The 20,903-nt window shown below is 38.8% G+C and overlaps 1 protein-coding gene across 23 annotated transcripts in view; it reads left to right on the forward strand.

The window, feature by feature from the left end:
- TTN (titin) overlaps window positions 1–20,903 on the forward strand; it is a 359,167-nt gene that overhangs the window by 67,419 nt on the left and 270,845 nt on the right. For all 23 annotated transcript variants that reach the window (XM_061608344.1, XM_061608325.1, XM_061608332.1 and 20 more), the window contains 2 exons: window positions 18,689–18,967; window positions 20,126–20,689. In XM_061608344.1, the coding sequence (XP_061464328.1) occupies window positions 18,689–18,967; window positions 20,126–20,689 (843 nt within the window). The remainder of the gene's footprint in view (window positions 1–18,688; window positions 18,968–20,125; window positions 20,690–20,903) is intronic.

The following is a 20,903-nucleotide window of genomic DNA, read 5'->3' on the forward strand; positions in this document are numbered from 1 at the left end:
GAAAGGAACGTTCCAGATACAAAAGCAAATAGCTATTAAAGGGAAAATGAAGCATCAAGTTCCAGAGCAAGATCCAGAGACAATAGGGAACACAAAATGGATGAGCCATACTTACGCCCCAGGGAAATCAGAAGAAACAAGATTGGGAACCAAGCTGCAAGAGCATGCTGAAGACTTCAAGATGACAAAAAATATTAAGAAAAACCTCTCCCCCCTGGTTTATGTACTTTTGACTGATGATGTCAATGAGATAAGAAAACCTGATAAGGTGATGTCTGATACAATCACACTTAGCGTTAATGAACCTACATCTATTTTGGAGAGCAGGGAGATGAGGAAAAATGTAGCAATGACAACATTAGTAAATGAATGCCTCTTTGAAATGGAAGAGTCTGTATTGGCTGAGGTCACTGAAACTGAAACTCAGAAAACAGAACCTCCTGATAAATTGGTGAGTCCTTTTACAAAATATCTGGAGCCGTGCCCCCCTTTCTTTATTCATGAAATTGAATCTCAAGAAGTAAATGAAGGAGAGAGCTGTATTTTTTATTGTGATTTCCAAGGCCACCCACACATCATAGTCACTTGGTACAACAATGACAAACCATTGCCACATAACCAAGAATGTACCATTCACACCACACAAAATAATTCTAAGCTGACATTTTCCACTGTTGTCCGGGATCAGGAAGGGTCCATTACTTGTGTGATATTTAACCGGTATGGAACTGCTGCAACATCAGGCATGCTAAAAGTGAAAGTAAAGAAGAAGCCTGCAATTGAACCACTCAGTATATGTAAAGTTGAGTTATTGTCAGACTATACAGAAGAGGAAGAAGAACTCAGTTTTGCCTTTGACAATCTGAAAAAAGAGGAACCCGATTTAAGCATTGACAGTAAAGCCACCCTCCTGCTTCCACAAATTAACTTGCCTAGACCTTGCATTTCAGATCCAGATCTGCTTTCCCTTCCTGTGGAAATCAAAATAACTGCTCCAACCCCAACTCCAGAACAAGATGAAGAATTTAAAGAATTAATTCAGTCTGTTGAGTTTGTACCTGACAAACCCCCTGAAGAACAAACCACTGCAGGGCTAAAGCATAAATTTAAATTTTCATTTGATGTGGCTCATGAACCCCCCCAAATCCTAAGAGAAATTCAACAACATATTAGGTGTGGAGAAGGAGATTCAGTTGTACTTGAATGCACAATATCTGCGGAACCTCTGCCAATTGTAACATGGCTTCAGAATAACAGGACTTTAATTCCCATGGAAAAATTTTCCTTTGAAGAAGGAGATGGCATTTATAAGTTGCGTATTTGGAAGGTTTCCACATCTGATGCTGGCACATACAAATGTGTTGCTGAAAACAAAGCTGGTGTAGTAGAAACTGTTTGTGATCTTTCAGTTGATCCCACTATGGAAATATTTTCTGATAAAGAAGAACAAACTAAGCACAAGACTGTCCAAGCCCAGGTCAAAGAAGTCCAGGAACAGATTGCAAAAGAAGATTTGGACAATTACTTTGAATCCTCAGCAGGAATAATGGAAAGCAGTTTTAGCAATAGAGAATATTCTTTAACCCAGCAGTTCCACAGTGTTAGTACACTGGATTTCAAAGGGGAAGAAACATGCATATCTTCTAGGGAAATGGAATCTCAGTTACCAAGTTATCTAAATGATGTAATGAAGTCCCTACTTGCTGATGAAAGTGAAAACACAGACTTCCAGATCTGGGATAGAAAGGAAGTAGGTAAAGAAATGGAGTCAAAGGTAGAAGGAGAACAAAAGATAGCCAGTATTTCAGAAGTTTTATCAGACACTCCTTGTGTTGATGAGTTAAGAGATGCAATGGTTATAGAACATCATACAGAAAGAGATAGGTCTGCTACAGTACAAGATGCTTCTGTAGGTCAAGATGTACAGGGTGAAGGGGAGGATGTAAGAGACAAAATTGTCATATTTGGGAAAATGCAAAAGATTTCTAAAGAACATAATTTTATTGAACTTAGTTCTGTAATCAGCCAAAGTGAATCAAACTTATCTCCTGGTAAGGAACTTTCTGTGGAAACTAAGGACCAGGAATTCACACTAGAATATCTGGAACCAAATTTGCAGAGTCTTCAATATGGACCAACTCAAGGTACATCACATGAGGAAGTATCTTCAAGTGATATTACCATAAACATACCATATAAGGAAGTAAAAGGACAAATCTGCAGTTTTGAGCAGGAGCTAAGTGCAAAGGAATCTGTTGATCACAGTTTTTCCCATCCTATATTAAATGCAGTGCAAGAAGGCAGTGATATCCACAAGAAGGATCAATGTTTTACTGACACGTTAAGCAAGAATGATCAAGATCAATCCAGTATGTTACATTTGCAAAATATAAGTACGGAATTCCAAAGTGCACTTAAAGCAGAACAGCTTGACTTTGTGGTTATAACCAAAGAAAATCTGCAGGAGGCAGTAGCCAATGAACAGCAAGGACTGTTCCGAGCAGACAAAGAGCAAGCATTCAGAAGCGCTATTTCTAACAAAGACACTTTGATCCATGAGGGAAAAATCTCTAGCTTTAGTGAGGAGGAAGAAAGAAAAATACATTGTGGTGGAGAACTTATAGGAAAAGCAGATGCAGATATACCTGAATTTGTGTTTGATTTGAAGCAAATGCTGTTTGCTGGAGACAATGTAGGTAAGAATGTTCAAGAACAAACTGAAACACAGGAGCCCATAGACACACTTGCTGGAATGCCAGTTTATGCATATACAGAAAATGCTGGTGAAAAACAAAACAGACTTAAATCTGTCAAAAAGAAACATTTTGTTTCTGAAATAATAGAAGCTAATACAAACAAAATCACGGAATCAGCACAAATCACCATATCAGATCTAGGAAAAAGCATGTATGCTAGTCAAGATCTTTCTAAGGAGAGTGAACTTATAAAGGAAGCAAATTATGCCCAAAATAATACACTATGCCTAGAAAAGGCAGAATTTGATTTACACCCCACTTCCTTAGGAACAGAAAGTGTGACTGAAAAACAGGAAGAAGTTGTTCTCAAAGATCTTTCTTATTTTGATGGAACAAACACCAACATAGGCAATATAATAGAAAGTGTAGAAGTAGACACATCAGAGGTGTGTCATGACATTTGCAAAGAGATAGAACAAGGAGAGGAAGGAATGCTTGATTTAAAACAACTTTCCCTGCATGTAGAAAATATTAGTCAAAACCGGGAAGATGTAATTGTGAAAGCTTTACATTCTGGCTCTGAAGAAATGGAACTGGATGCACACAACCCCCCAGAAATTACCCAAACACCTACATCATTTCTAGAGCAAGAAATAATTTCCAAAAAAGAGGTTTTCCAAGGCAGTGAACCAGTGAAGACAGAATATAATTTCAAGGAAGCCATATTATCCTCGAAGGAAGAAAAATTCCCAAAACAATATAATTCTAACATAGAAAATGTTATTCAGGAGCAAATTAGACTTCAGGAAAAACAGACACATGCAAAGGATCAAGATTCTGTTTCTGCTCTTCCAGGCATAGAAACTATTGAGGGAAAATATGTTACAAGTGAGTATTCACTTGTTGAAAGCTTGGACGCTGACATCACTGAACACACACAAAAAAGTGTGTCATTTCTAAAAGAGACTGTACACTCTGATCAAGAGGTTTCCAAAGTGAATGAACCTATAAAGGAAGAAAGTAATACACTGCAACAATCATTACCATCCAAAAATGGCACATTTGATTTAAAGCAAGCTTACTCATATGTAGAAAAGAATAGCCACATACAAGGGACAGAGGAAATATTTTTCAAAAACCTCTACTCTGCTTCTGAAGGTGTTCAAACTGATGATACACAGAGTACCACAGAAAAAGCACATGTTGCTTCTTTATCAGAAGAGTTTTCATTGAAAAAGGCAGAAACATTACCAAAGGAAGAAGCGTATTCTTTTAATCTGAAGTCAGCTTTTGAGACGGTGGGTACAGAAACAGAGAGTTTCATAAAACAGTTGCAGAAAACAAGTGTGTTGGAAGGAGTTTCTTCAAGCAAAGATCTTCATCAGAGCTATAAGGTACGTGCGGAGGGACATAATTTCCCAGATCAGACATTGCAAACAGAAACAGAGTTGTCAGTAACACAGATACTGAAGAAGGCCATAGAAAGTGCTAGCCTTTCTGCTGAACAGGAACCTGTTGCAAAAGGGCACTGTGAACATGAGGGGAAAATTTCCGAGGAGGAAGTGCTTAGGATGCCAGATGAATCCTTTATATGGGGACAGTCAGAACCCACCTCTCTCAGTCAGTATTTTCAAAACCTAGTGAAGGAAACAGGTGTCCACAAACATATTGACATTCCAGGGGCTATGGTTCCAGAAGCTGATAGTTTCATATCTGATTTGAAAAAAGTCATCCATGAAAAGATACCTCAAAGTGTTTGTGAAGGAGAAGAAAAAGCACTTGTTTCTGAACATACTGTTATCAAAGAAGCAAGAAGCTCTTCATCTGAGGAAATCAATACTGATAAGCTCTTTAATACCCAAATAATGCCCGAGGAACCACACTCTGTTCTTCAGCAATCATCAGATAGCTCAGCTGAGGAACCCTCATTAGTCCAATTCCTTCTTTCTTTAAAAAATGAGTTACATGTAAGCCAGGGAGGCAAGACAGAAAATTTAAGTAGTCTTAAAGAGAAAGAACACAAGGCAAAATATCAACTTGAAAGACAATGTGAGACTACTGGTTTCATAAATTCTTCTCTAAGAAACCTCAACGAAGGGTGTATTGCAGAAACTACTCTTCAGACTCAGTACATGTCTCATGAAGGAAAAGATGTTTCTCTTACAAAGTATTTGCTTGCTGCTGGTAAAAAGGAGACCCCAGATGTCAGAGAGAGCTCATCCAGGACTCTGAGTAGGGAGGGATCTATCACATCTTTGGAAGTTGAAGATGTTACATTTACCACTGTTTATAATTATTACAACCAACAGCAAGAACAGACCCGTCCTTTATCTCCTGAGTCAGAAATGTCTATTGATATTGAGAGCATGACTGGAGATGAAATGGTGGAGGCTGAGAGATTCTACACACCACCATCCTCAGTGGACAATTTTGAATCCCCCATATCTTTTGATTCTTATCATACACCAATTGGCAGCCCAGAACATTATTCTACGCCTTCAGAGGAACACTATTCTACACCTTCAGAGGAACGCTATTCTACACCATCAGAGGAACGCTATTCTACACCATCAGAGGAACGCTATTCTACACCTTCAGAGGAACGCTATTCTACACCATCAGAGGAATGCTATTCTACACCTTCAGAGGAGCCAAACAGGGATTCAAGAATGTCTCCTTCAAATCTAGTAAGGAGGAGTACACCTCGTGAGCGATATCAAACACCCACTGGCTCTCCTTTGCAACAGAAAAGCTCTTCTTTTGAAGAGTTACGTGCTGAAATGTTTGGTACACCTTGTGAAGCATTGGAACCAAAAGGAAATGAAATGCCTCCTGCATTTATTAAACTACTGACTAAAAGAAAGATCTATGAGAATACCACATTGTGTTTTATTGCAGAAGTCATAGGGTGTCCCATACCTGATGTGAAATGGTATAGAAATAAATCATTGCTTGAACAAGATCAAAGAATCAAAATACAAAAAGAGGGTGATATCTGTATCTTAGAAATCCACAATGTTCAAAAATCAGAAGAAGGAGAATATATGTGCCATGCAATAAATATCATAGGGGAATCTAAGAATATCACACAAGTACAAGTGTTACCTTATGACGGAAGAGCTTTGGCTCTTCCTCCTCCAGTAACACATCAACATGTTATAGAGTTTGACATAGAACAAGGGTCAGCATCACGAACACCTTCACCTCAAGAAATTCTCTTGGAAGTAGAGCTGGATGAAACTGAGATTAAGGAATGTGAAAAACAAGTGAAAATAGTGGCTATTCCTGAGCTTGCTTCTGATAATCAGAGTATGATTGTGTCCCTTGATGTTCTCCCTTTATCTCTGGTGGAACACACAATGGCTTCATCTGGGAAAGAAGAAGATGTCAAAATTGACTTTGAAGTCACTGAGATGCCCCCACGCTTTGCCAATCCTGTTTCTGATGTAGAGGCTTCAGAAAAATCTGAGGCATTATTTCATTGCACAGTCTCGGGCTGTCCTACTCCATTAGTGCAGTGGTTTAAAGAAAATAAATGCATTGCTCCAGATGCTTGCAAGTACGCTATTAGTAGTGAGAATGGAAGTCATAGTCTTAAAATTCAGAATGTAGGGCATTCGGATAGTGGCATGTATTTGTGTAAGGCTGTTAATGCTGTTGGAGAAGCTCTATGTAGATGCTTCTTAGCTGTAACCGAGTGCCAGGGGGTTCTGGCAGTGGCAGGTGATGGAGATCAGACAGATTTTAGTTTGGATAGCACTAATAGCAGGCCTCAAAAGATTGATTTGCTTGTTGATAATACTATCCAAAATGGCAACCAGACGGAAGTAGAGCTGGAGTTTGAGTTTGAACGTGACACTGATGATTCTCAGAAAGCTGTTACGCTGGTAGCTGTTACTGAACAAGAGAAGGAAGAGGAAGGAGAATCATGTGTAAATATTAATTTTGATGTATTTGCTGAACCGTCCAAAGAAGAGCAGGTTGAGTTTAAAGGACAGAGCACAGACAGCTGCAGCTTTGAATTTCAAGTTACAGAAGCACCTCCAAAGTTTATGAAACATATTTCAGATTGTGCTTCTTTCATAGGTGCCTCTGCAAGTTTCCAGTGTCTAGTAGTCGGTTCTCCAAAACCAGCTATAAGTTGGTTCAAAAATGGGGCACAGATTCATGAAGAGAGATACTGTATGGAGGAAAGTCAGGAAGGCTGTCACAGTCTGACTATAAGAAACTTAATCCAAACTGATGAAGGAGAATATCAGTGTGTAGCAATAAACAAAGCAGGGACTGCCCATAGCAGTGCTTTGTTAACGATCTGCTGAATGCTCTGGTTTAAAAATATTTGTTCTTACAGAGATAGCAAATTTGCACGGCATTCAGAGATCCACCAAAATAAATTATGTAGCAGTAATTTCAGATGCTTCTTGTAACTTCAAAGCATCTTTATGAATGGAATTCATTGACCCTACCCCACTGACTCTTGTGAGCTGTTGTATAGATTAAGTGGTGCTTAGCTCTTATTCAGGGCTCCAGCACAGGCTCTTCGCTTTAAGTGAGTTCCATTGATCCTGACCCCTTATGCATCCTTGTAATGATATCATTTTAACTGTCACCCACATGTGTACACCATCTTTGTCTGGTACATGTAAATATTCTTGTGTTGTTTAAAGATGCATTCACATTTTTGTTAAGAGGGTCTTGAAATATTTGATACCCCTTTTTCTCGGAACTGACTTGCTTGGAAATGTACTTTATAAGCACGCTGAATTTTCAATACAGTTCCAGAAAAGAAATGAGGATTTCTCCCTCACAATGTTGTATCAGAAAATAACATTCTCTCTTGAACAGATCCTGAATGTTTCTCTCATTTCTCTCCTGAAAAAAACCAACAACCTCCCACTGAAGTAACTGAGACTTGTATTGATCTCATTCCAGTACAAATCAAGAGTAACATGATGCCAGTTGAAAAATCCTGATTCAAAGAGAATCAGGTACCAAATTGGCCCATATGTAATCCTGAAGTGGTTATATATAAACACTTCAGGAGATTTATTTCTCTTTTACCAAGTTAGATGTATCTGGTAGCTAGAGAAAGCCAATGTAAAAGAGACAAATATGCTAATGAGAAGCTAGTATAAATACTGTAAAATATTTTGAATCTAAACTTATTAGAGATTGTTAAACCTAAACAGGAACAATTTTCTCTAGCCCATAGGTAAAATGAGTCCAACCCTGAAATCTGGCTCAGGCCAAAGCCTTGATATTGAACCTTTAAAAAAACAAAACACTTCCTTCTAGAAGGGTAGCCATGTTATTCTGTTGCAGCAAAACACCTGAGTCTTCTTGTGGCACTTTAAAAAGTAACACCTTTATTATGGCACATAATAGAAACTGATGCCATAAAAAATCACAGAAACTGAGGCCATAAAAAATCTGCTAGTTTTCAAGTGTCATGATGAGTCTCTTTGTTATCTTAATACTTCTAACATCAGATGTTGTTAAACCTAGAATAGAACAAAAGTATGCATGTAGTTTTTCAATATTCTGATGTACAATTTTCATCCAATAACATACGAACAAGGAAGCTGACTTATACTGAGGTCATTGCTCCATCTAGTTCAATACTGTCTACACTGAATGGCAGCAGCTCTCCAGGGTTTCAGGGACAAGTTTCTCCCAGCCCTACCTGGAGATTCCGGCGATTGAATCTGAGACTTTCTGCATGCAAGGCAGATGCCCTACTAGCTCTACTTCCATGGACGCTTACCTGGGATCAAGTTCCATTGAAAGCAGTGGGATTTTATTCCTAAGTAAACATGCCTGGATTTGGGCCGTATGGCTACACTCCTGTACCTATATACCTGGGTGTAAGCCTTGTTGAACTCAATGTGACTTCTATGTAGCTCTGTATAGGACTACACTGTCTGTGTATTAAAAAAGAAAAAAAATACATAGTCACTATAGTGATCGTCACAAACAGCATGGTATCTAACTCAAATATAAATGAAAATAATCTTATATAAAGTGCAGACAGATTAATTTACAGACGTAAAAGAAAACACTTATAAAATTCTATATAATGACCTCAAGACAGCTGCCTTTAAATATGAAAATAATTATACTCCTGAGAGTTGCTGCATAGTATTATTTTCAACACCTATATTTCAAAGAAGCATGATAATTTATACTTAAAAAAATAGTGCATTTATATACTCAGTTATGTATATGCATGCTCTTATTTCTGTATTTATGTGTTCAGTCTGTTATCTAATATGGCTTTAGGCACCACATAATCTCAAAGTCAATGTTATATTAATAGGAATATCCAAAGTCCCCAAAAATGTTAGACATACTCTTCAAACTATAGAGTAGCTCTTGTAATAACCATGTAAGCATACCGTTTAAATGCCATCAACTTTGTCTGTAGTTTTCATCGCAGAATATAATGTAGGGCAAAGCCTGAAGCTTTGTTTTGAAACAGTTCTGATGACTATAGAGAAAAGCTGCAGAAAGCTGGTTGCCAGAGACATGCATGACATGTTTTGTCAGATATCAGCGTGGACATAAATATGTCATCATGAGAGATGCAAATGCCACCACTGATTTCAAACAGGGTGTTTTATAGTACTAATTCAGTTGGTCTGGCCCAACTGATTTGGAAAATGTAAATCTTAAACAATTGTAGAAATTGAAAATAAGTTTAGGCTCTTATTCCCCTCCCTTCTCATTATTTCTTTGTTTTATGAACCTGGCACTTCCTTGTGTTCAGATGAGAGAGTGATGTGATAAAACAAGAGAGAGGGAGAAGGGGAAGGATTTGTTTTATCAAATGGTGAAAATCTTGCAGGTTTTGATTCCAGCCTAACATTTTAGACTCAGTTGACTGGACTTTTCATACAGTTTAGATATACATGGTAAACTACTAGACATCTGTATGTAAAGTCTAAGGTAAGAGAAAGAAAGGGTGTTTTTTTAGCCACTTTGTACTAACATAATGGATATACAGGGTATTTCAGCACTTTTAATGTGCTGACAGTAGGCATTAAAATAATTTGCACAGGAGTTGAAAAGATTCAGTATTTAGTAAAACAGCAACATATAAAAGTTAAATGCTGAGATATAAGAGAAATGAAAGTGTCTGATCCAACACTGAGCTGGGTAGAAATTGCTCATAAGATTGTGTCATTCCCTATACAGTTGACTAGCATTTCTGGAGTAAGTGAAGTGTGTATTAGGGAATATGCTCTGACTGTATTATAGTGTCTGATACTATCAGAAAAACCACACTGTTTCACTTTGGAGAAAGTCCCCACATCTGTTCTCTCACACTCTCTTCCAGCTTGCAGGATCTTTATGTACACATGCTATTGGCTTGATCCTTCAAATATATAAGTGCAAAGAAGCAGCCCCTGCAGCAGATCTGCTTTATTGGAAGCACACCAAGCTGCTGAATGGTGAATACAAACCTTCCCTTTGTTGGTCAGCTGATTCAGCTTTGGCACCTCTCCTCACCCCATTACTCCTGCCCCAGCTCAATCAGCATCATGAAAATCTTCACTTGGAGGTCTCTCATTAGGGGAGAGGGTTAAAACCAAACCCCTTCTCCCCTCTACACAAGCCATGTCTGAGAACTGCTCAGGGCTGAGAACAGAGGCTGCTGTCCATTCTCAATTACAGTACTCTCTGGAACCACAGATGGAGCAGTACACAAGCTTCCATTTCTCTGGATCAGGACAACCACAGATTGTAGCATTTTAAATTAAAGTTTGTGGCTCACAGGTAACTGACCAGGGAAATCAAAGCAATGTAGTAGAACCACCAGCGTCTAATTACAACCACCTGGTATAAATCTAAACCACTGATTTCAGCAAAAGTATTACCAAATAGGTGTGGTGAAAGCAAAGATTGGTAGCTAGACCTATAGCGTTGCATCAAGCTAAGCCCTACTCAAAGAAGATCCATTGAAATTAATGGATTAAAGTTAGTCATGCTCATTCATTTCAATGGGCCTACTCTAAGTAGGACTAATGTTGAATACAACCCATATCTTCCAAAGCTAGCATTTAAGCTATGCACTTATCCAGTGTCAACTCAAATGTCTTTTTTCATAGTTACAAGGTACTTCAAAAAGAGGATCTAAAGTTTTATTTGTTCATATTTGATGTTATATTTCAAAAGTCAATCTATATATTGTTTTAATAAAAGTATAAAATACAGTACTCTTCTTGGGGGTTTTTTTCTGCATTGAACATGCATTGATGAATTAATTCTTTACCATTAAACAATGGTGGTATGTATGTGTATTTTATTTCCTTTATGCACATCCTTTCAAAGGCTTAAAAACAAAATTTACCCAGATGAGTAACACTTGAAATAATTCATTTTTTCTAGAACTGAACAGAGGGTGGGATGTTGGGAATGTTCTCTTTGCAATTGGAAAGAAAGAAAGAAAGAAAGAAAGAAAGAAAGAAAGAAAGAAAGAAAGAAAGAAAGAAAGAAAGAAAGAAAAAGAAAGAAAGAAAGAAAGCTTACTTTGAAATTTAAATTGCACCAGTCATTTGCGTACATGCTAAATTAATAATGAATACATGCCTGCACTGTATCAGGATCTGTTCTAAACAGAGTACTTTAAATGTACATAGGTGAAATATAGCCTTCAGTGCCTGCAATCATAGAGCACCAAAGGTGTAGAGAGCTGAAGGTATGCAAGACTCCCGTTGTTCTCCCTCAGAGAGACAAAGGGAATGATGTGTCATCAGTTTTGCTTTTTACAGGGATTCCAGGTGGAGCTTACTCATATTTAGCAGGCACAATTCTACTCTTTCCATGCATGTATTCACTTTACCCAGAAGTAATATCTGTACAGTCCTTCTCACATTACAGTTTCCTACATTAATCTTCATTGCCTATTAGGAAAAGGGAGGAATTTGTAGTATTAAGTATGACAAGTGTGGGTGAATGGATTAGGAAGCCAATGACTGCATGATTCATGCCCCCACTGGAGGACTTACAGAATCTCATGCACAAATGACCTATGCAGAAACAGAAGTAACATGTGAAATGGCAGAGCGAGTTAGATGTCATAAGAAGGGATAGCAACCCTTTGGAAAGAAAGATCAAGTTGTTTCCTGATTAGTCGTCTGTCTGCAACAATACATGTGGTCTTTATGGGGTCCACAGAACTGCCTCAGTTCTTCTGAAGAAGAGCTGAGGGAACTGTCTGGTTGCTGAGCATTAGAGGGTAGATCTGCTCCTTTTCCTTCCTTCACTGCATATGAGACTATATATAATCAAATATTTCTGGGCAGAAAATAAACACTGGTGCTCTCAGCTAGATAGCCAATGGTCGGACTCAGTATAAGACAGCTTCTTATGCCTGTGCTCTTGATTTGGAGCTAATTTCTGCTGGCTGAGGTCCAGAACAACCTGTTTTATGGCTGACTTCCAGCACCACTATAATTCTGTGATTCTACTGAATAACATGAAAGGGAAGGTATTAGTTGTGCTTGAATGCTGAATCCAATTGAAAAGAATGGGATTTATGTTAAAGACTAATTTGGTTTATTGATTTTGATGGAACTTAAGCATGGCTAATTTTTCTGGATTGGTGCCCTATCAATCACCCAGTTTTGATTAACACATTTTATTTCAGTTATCATGCTACAGCTCAGACCACAGTCCTTTGTCAAATGTAAAAAGCACCACAAAGCAAACGATATAAAGGCTCTTTACATTCACAAACTCAATAAGAGTGGGTGATGAATCTACTACTAGAACAAGGTGTTAAGAATACTTTAGATCACAAAAAATACATAACATATTATATAACAGAGTTTAAAAAAAGTTTAAATATTTATTATTGTGTCATATATTACTGAATACTGATGATCCCTTATTAATATTCTATTTATATTTTGGCTTGGAGCTAGGGATGGGGGAGAAATTCAATTCAGTTCTCATTTAAAGTAGAATCTATCAAATTAGCACTTTCTTTCACACTATGAGAACCAAAACACAGCCATCCTTCGAAATTTGCACTTTCCAAACTTTGCAATGCAGTTCTCTATCCAAAACAATGCATATATTAGGGGAAAGCATGCATACAAATGAATATCTTAGTAAAACTAACATACAAAACGCATTATAAGAAGAAATATGCGTGCAAAAATGTGTACACTAGTCAAAACTGCATAGAGAAATGTGTTTATTAGGATCAATTCACACTAAGGTGCTGAAGAATTCTCATGAGGTTAAAAAGCAAAATGCTGCAGAAATGGGTAGAACTGGATTTAAGACTGGAAAAAAGAGAAAGTTAAGAGAATCAAAATTTGACAGATCTTCCCATCTCTGCTTGAAGCCAGATTTGCTCTTCCACAAATAGAAGGGCTCCTTTTAAGTGTCTTTGTTCCAGTGCAGGCTCCCACTGGCAGAAAAATGGGAGATTGTTTTTGCCAATTCCTCCTTTTCCTTGCATTCTCATGCCACTTCCCACAATGTTCCGGAGGGTCCTCCAAACCTTCCAGAGCAAATGGAGGGTGCAGGGTGAATCAGCAAAACATCCCTTTGCCTCCTTCTGTCATCAGGAACATCCCATGATGAGCAATCCACTCATGGATCTGTGGATCCAAATAATTTTTACTAAAAAATATAAGTAAAGAGTATTTAAATAACAAAACAATTATTGCAGACCCCTGCACCTCCTAGATTGGCCTTCCACAACCTGGTATCATCCAGATGTTATGGACTTCATCTCCCATCATCCTTGACCCATGGCCATGCATACTGGAGTGGATGGGAGATATAGTCCAAAACATCTGGGGATACCAGTATAGGGAAGACTGTCCTAGATCACAGATGAGGAACTTGTAGCTTTCCAGATATTGCTGGATTCCAACTTCCATTAGCCCCAGCCACAAAGACTAATGTTCTGGGATAGTGGGAGTTGTTATTTTGCTTTTCAAATATTAATGGAAAATAATCGCCACATTTTCTGTTTTTAAAAACCCTGTATACATGCTGAAAAACACCTGGGCTACATTGTGCTTCATTTTCCTATACTGATTTAAATGGGAAATTATCAGGATAAATTGAATTGTAAGATAACGTACCCCCTGTTTGATTCAAGGTCTATTCAAAGAGATATGAGTGTTTTAATCATCTTGTAGCATTACAGAGAGTTGTCCTAACATGTTCATTGGTTTGTATTATCTGGTAGAAGCAACTTTTCAAGAAAACATTTTAGTAAAATGTAAATAACTTTTTTCCCCATACAGAGATTTCTAGCTCTATTGTTGTGTCTGCTGAGGAAGAAAGGACTGAGAGTTACAGCAGCGGCCTACAGTTGTCTGATAGAGATATAGCACTTGAACTCATGCCTGAAAACCCAGTTTATTCTACTAGTTTAGAGGTGAAAAAGGAGAAGAGCAGTGTTCCGACTTTCCTCAAGCATGTGTCAAACGTTGAAATAAGTTTAGGAGACGTAGCTAGACTCTCTGTTATGGTTACTGGGGATCCAAAACCTCAGATACGATGGTATTTCAATAGTGTTAAACTGACATCATCTGCAGACTATAAATTTGTATTTGATGATGAAAATTATAGCCTCATTGTTCTTTCCACAAAATTTGAGCATGAGGGAGAATACACTTGTATTGCTAGCAATATCCATGGAGAGACTGTATGCAGTGCTTATCTGAAGGTCAATCCTAAGGGAGATAACAGGGAACTGGAGACAGAATTAGCCACTGAAACAGGAAGCCCCCAATGCCCAGAGTTTGATAGGAAGCTAAACCCTATTCAGTGTGTACAAGGTTCTTCTGCTGTGTTTGAGTACAAAGTGACGGGAGAGCCAGCTCCTAAGATTCAGTGGTTTAGGGGAAATGACCAGATTTCCTCCAGTGAACATTACACCATCATTCATAATCCAGATGGTTCTGGGTCACTAACAGTGAATAACTGTCAGAGAGACGATGACGGTTTATACTTCTGTAAGGGAATTAACCTCATAGGTGAAGCGTCTAGTAGTGCAGAACTTCTTATTCTCCTAGACATCCCTGGTGAGATTCCATGTAAGGAACAGAAAAGTAAGCAGAACAAACGCACCAAGTCATATAAAGCAACTGTAAGTGAAGAGGTCACTGAGTCACGCATATATGCAGTTAAATTGCCTGGTGATGTCAGGCACAATGAGCAGCAAGGGATGTATACAATTGGAATAGAAGACAGGCATTCACTGCACAGTGAAGAGGTAGATGCTTTACAGATGGCTTCTTACTCAACAGCTACTGTACAGCAGGAAGCCCTTCTGACCCAACAAGCAGCCTTGGTCGAGTCTTATAAAGTTGAGGAAATTGCAGGCGCATCTTCTCAAGCCAGTAAAAAGGTGGCTCCTGCAGCTTTTACCATGAGTGAGGTGAAGGAGCATTCCGATTTCCTAGAGCAACACTCTGAGCCCATTCAAAGCCTGCCAATAGCTGAGTTCCCAAGTTCCCAACGCCACCAAATTTCTGACATCTGTTTACCTGTCGTGGAGGAAGTAAATCGAGAAAACAAAGAAAAAGGGCTGCAAATCACGTTGCCAGAATTGGTCAGGCCAATGTCAGCTACAGAAGAAAAATCTCAGTTTGCCTCTGTTATATCTGAAGAGAAATATGTGGTAAGCTCTGGTGAGTCTGTTGTGCTCTCAGCTCCAGGAGCTGGGGAAGTTACACCAACTAGTGAGCCCAAACAAGCAGTGTGTATTCCTAGGGTTGAAGTCATCCAAGAATTGTCCAAGGAAAGTTCTTTGGCAATCCACACACACAAGTGGGAGAAGGGCACACCAGTTCAGGAACTAGACAGGTTTTTTCAGTCTGTTGTAGCAGCAGAACAACATAAAATAAGCGAAGCTCATACTGAGGCAATTGAGTCTGTTGATTCGCTTGCAGACGTTAGCCCAACTCAAGAACCACCAAATATATTATGTGTGCCTATGGTTGCTTCCAAACAGATGTTCCCCAAAGAGTCCACCTTTGATGCAACCATTGCAGAGCAGCAAAAGGGCTTGCTGAAACAGGACATGCTTGTCCATACAGCCCTGGTTGCGGAAGAAAAGCAGCAGCTCTCAAATGAACACACAGAAGATCTTCCCAGGTTAGATAACACAGTGATAGCAAAGATCCAAAGGGAGGGTGAAAAGCCACTACACTTACCCACTGTACATGGGCAAGGCACTCTTCCTACAGAAGAGCATTTTAGTTCTGAGGTGCCACTGGACGATGAAGCAAAGTCTAGGAAAAGCCCAAGTTTGCTACACCTCTCAATAACTGAAGAACAAGTTTCCACCTCTGGTGAAGATGCCAAGCCATTCCCTCCTCTGGGAGAGGCAGTTAGCATCCAGTCTGCTCAAGAGCCCATTTCTGTGTTGCATCTCCAGAGTAACCAAACTGAGCAAGTGTTACCTAAGGAAGGGATCTTGATTTTACAAGAACCTGAATACCAAATTGCTTTGCAGAAAGTTGAAAAAATGTTTAAACGTGCTGTGATGTCTGCGGAAAAAAGCCAAATAGCTGCAGAAGCACTAGAGGCCTTTCAGAGTGGCGTTGCGGGAGAAAACCCCATGGCTATAGCTGAGCCTCAGCTCCGTAAGTATCTGACCACAGTGGCCGAGGAAATGCAGCTGCCCAAAGAGAAAATCCTCCCTGAAGCAGGCAAAGGGCAGAAAGCTACCTTGAGGAAGGAAGACATTCAAACCGTAATGCAGATATCAACCGTGACTGAAGAGAGGGCCTTGGATGTAGGACATGCTGAGCTTTTAAATGGTATTCAGGCTATGAATTGTGAGGTGGTGTCTGAGCCCAGATTGCCTTCAGAATCCACCTGTATTGAGGAACAGGGTGCGCCTATTGAGAGTGCCAATCTCTTAGAAGCCACAGAGCAAGATTTTGCAGCGCTAATCCAAGAAGGGCAGTCAGTCAGGCTCCCATTATTGTTGGAAGAAAAACAACAACTCAAGGAAGAACACCTAGGCGAAATTGCAAAGCCAGAAGCAGAAAATGTAAAGGCACAGAAGCAATCAGAGGTGATTATGGATGTGTCTGAAATATGGGAAAACAAAACGCTTTCTAAAGAAAGCCAACTTGTAGCTGAGGCTCCAGTATGTTGCAATTTAGACATGAAGGCTCAGATAAGAAGGGCCCTGAAAGTAGCTCTGGCAAGTGAACAACACTCGTTTCCTTTGGATGCTTTAAATGATATAGAGAGTATTCAATTGAAAACTGTAAAGGTGATCAGAGAACCTAAACATGCAACATACACCTGCCTTATCATCACAGAAAGTGCCAATACTGCAGAAATAACTCTCTCTCTTGAAGGAGTATATGCTCATAACGCTGACTTAAAAAGTGAATTGCAAGCTGCTTTTCATTCTATTATTTATGATGAAAAATACATTCTGACAGCAGAGGAACCCAGTGCTAGAGCAGAACCTAAACACCGTAAGTTGCTTTTTACTTGTTCACCTTCCAGACTAATGCAGTCTGTTACTGTAACTGAGACGCCTGTTCAGCAGCAATCTGTTAGTAATATTATGGGTTCCCCTGAGCCCAAATATGCCAACCTGAGTACCGAATCAAAAATACAGCTGGGACACCTTGTGTCTATTCAAGAAGTCAAAACTTTTTCTCCAAAGCAGCAGATTAAAGATGTAGGTACGACCACACTCACCCTTGATATTCCTTCAGCAGCAGCCCCAGTTGAGAAGCCAATAGATGCCCTAAAAGTGAGAGAGAGAAAGGAAGAACTTTTTGAGGAAAATGAAGAGGCATATATATTCAAGGTTAAGGAAGAAAAAGACAGGCTAGTGAGCAAAGATTGCCCCATCATGCACCAACGTTTTATAGACACTGTTGTTGAGGAAGGGGACAGTGTAAGTCTTACTTCCATTATAGAAAATGTTAAAGCAGTGAATTGGTACTTTGAGGGTAAACTGGTATCTTCAGGGAGCGAGTTCAAGTGTTTGCAAGAAAATGACACATACACACTAGTAATCAACAAAGCGGTCAAGGAAGTACATCAAGGAGAGTACACCTGTGAGGCTCTGAATGAAGGTGGAAAAGCAACAGCAGCAGCGAAACTCACAGTTGTAAAAAGAGGTTGGATTATGGGGATAAAATATTGCTTTCTTATTTTTCACTCACTTTCTAACCAAATAGAACACACATACATATTTGTATCTCTAGAATCATTTGGGATACAGGTATGAGAAGTATATAGACTTCAGTTGTGCATCACCAAACTAATCACAGATTCTCCACTTTTTGTTTTATTCCTTAAAACTCTAATTTTTATATATTTTTCAATCACACCTTTTATTTGCACTTTTCACTCTTCAATACTGAAACAAAATTAACTTTCCTGATTTGTTTCATGAATGACTATTGTTAAATAAATACCATTCGTAATTTCAGATTTTTAAGACTGCATGCCTTAGCACTTTCATCCTCATATCCACAGAGCACCTTGGTTCACTCTTCCCTTTCATTGTTACAATTCTAAATGCACTTACTAGGGAGTAAGCCCAATTGAACACAGTGAGACTTGCTTCTGAGTAAACATGCATAAAGATTGCACTGCACGTCACAGAACTCATTGCAACATTCTAGCAGAATGTCACACATTTCATTTTGCCACTGCTTCAGTACATATATATAATTTTATATATCACATTGTTCGCATGCCTATAGTATTAAGTAGCACATCAGAATATCTTCAGAATTCCACTATGTGCTGTGATGTAGTCCTTCTGGTAGGCTGAGCACTACGTTCAGTTTGCTTTCACTTCTGACAACCATTTTTCTTTACAGCCTTGGATTGATCATGAAATCACTCATCTCATTTCTGTTGGTCTCTTTATTAACATTGATTTGGAATGTACACTTATAAGCACCATTATTATTATTATATCTGCATGAATATGGATGGTTGTAACCACATGATTCTCTCACTTTTGATTTTAGTTGCACCGATACTGAGGAGAAGACTGGAATCTCAGGAAGTAGCCGTGAACCACCTTGCCAAGTTTACTTGTGAGATTGAGATGGCACCAGATGTACGCTTTCAGTGGTACAGAGCTGGGCGAGAAATCTTTGAGGGTGACAAGTATACCATACACACTGTTAATTATACATCCACTCTTCAAATCCTGAGACCACAAGTAGTTGACTGTGGCGAATACAGTTGCAAAGCCTCCAATCGGTACGGCAGTGTAAGCAGCAAAGCAACCTTAACGGTGACTGGTAAGTGCAACATCGGAGCCCTCCGTTGCTTTCTTGTTAAGTAACTGAGAATGTTTGCCTTTATTATTGTGGTTTCATATATTGTAAAGTACTTTTAGGACCAAATATTCATTATGATTTTTGACATACAGTCTAAGGATTTCCATTTCTGTGCATATGGAAATAGAAGGAAATGCTGGGCATTCCTCCCCCTCCCACAGGTTCAACATACATGTCGAGGAACAACAATATGTTTCTGTTGGAAACTGGCTTAACAAACAGGGTATAACAAATTGTCAAATTAATTGTTCACCCATTAGTATATTATTTTGTGTTCTTTCAGACCTCTCTTAAGTTTGAGGAAAACTTGTAAATCATAAAGAGACTGTGTCAGATGTGCACCATTTGGTACACTTCCCCCCACACATACACACACACACCGACCACAAGCAAAATTCTGTATTAATGGAAGAGCTGCTCTTGGCAAAGGAGGTTGTAAGCAAAAACTCCCACACATAAAGCATTGCACATGGAGGGCAGGAGAATGCAGCACACAAATGGATTATACATAGTCTTTTAAAACGTCTTTTGTTTCCATCATATTCCCCTATAAACATTCATTCTTAAGCGTCTTCAGCGTCTAAGAACTACAGTATTAATTCATTTGTCTGATCATGAATTTGCATAGATTCAATTGATTTGATTTACCCCTTGAGATCCATGATTACTGAAGTGTTGGGCGGGGGTAACCATCTTGAAGTAAATAAACAATGTGTGATAACAACTTGGTATTCCTCTTTTTAAGAGATCTTTCTAGGTTTTCTGAAACAATGTGCTATTTACTTTTTTATTACTACAAAATTGCCTGTGTCTTTATTTTAATCTACACTGCTGATTAATTCATGAGATGCACCTCAAATAATCACATGAAAACCTAATTTCATGACTAAACTCTTATTTGATTAAATTCTGGCTTTAAAATGTACTCTTTTAAAGCCTTTTCATGCCAAGTGATCCTGATGATATATTGAATATAATAACCTTTGGGAGTCTTTATTTTTAGCATGTTGTACGCAATTTAATGTGTGTATTTCTATCTCCTTCTTTATTTGTGGCTGGAAAAAAAATAGCCAATGTCTTAGCTGAGCCAATGTCAGCTTTATCCCCCTTCTTTTGCAGAAGCGTTTCCTCCAGCCTTTCTAACCAGACCTGAATCTATTACTACTTTTGTGGGTAAGAGTGCCAGGTTCCTCTGTACAGTGGCAGGCACCCCTGTAATAGACACCGTGTGGCAGAAGGACGGAGCTGCCATTTCTTCTACAGAACGTTGCAGGATTTCAGCTTCTGACAATAAGCACAGTTTAGAGATTGTGCGTCTTACAGTAAATGACAGGGGAGTGTACACTTGTAAAGCCTCAAACAAATTTGGAGCAGACATCTGCCAGGCAGAACTAGCCATTATTGATAAACCACGTTTTATCAAGGAGCTGCAGTCTGTGCAGTCTGCAATCAATAAAAAGATACACCTTGAATGCCAAGTGGATGAAGATAGGAAAGTAACAGTATCCTGGAGTAAGGATGGAAACAGAATACCTCCAGGCAAAGACTACAAGATTTACTTTGAAGACAAAATAGCTTCGCTTGAGATCCCTCTTTCAAAACTTAAAGATTCAGGAATGTATACATGCACTGCTGCAAATGAGGCTGGAAGTAGCTCTTGTTCTGCAACTGTAACTATCAGAGGTAAGAAAATGGATGGTATATTTAACTTTATGCCATTCATACCCTCTTATTTATAGTTGTTAGTTCTGCATATTGAAAAAGTGAGCAGTAATATTAAGAAGGAAAAAGATAGTCATTATACAGTTCTCCAAGTTTGATGTTCTGTTTCTGTGTCAAAATAAGCTATAAATCTTTTGCAGTTGTCTCCATACCTTTATTAAGCTTATTGTTTGAT

The sequence above is a fragment of the Rhineura floridana genome, chromosome 2 (genome assembly GCF_030035675.1).
Source record: "Rhineura floridana isolate rRhiFlo1 chromosome 2, rRhiFlo1.hap2, whole genome shotgun sequence".
Taxonomy (NCBI): Eukaryota; Metazoa; Chordata; class Lepidosauria; order Squamata; family Rhineuridae; genus Rhineura; species Rhineura floridana.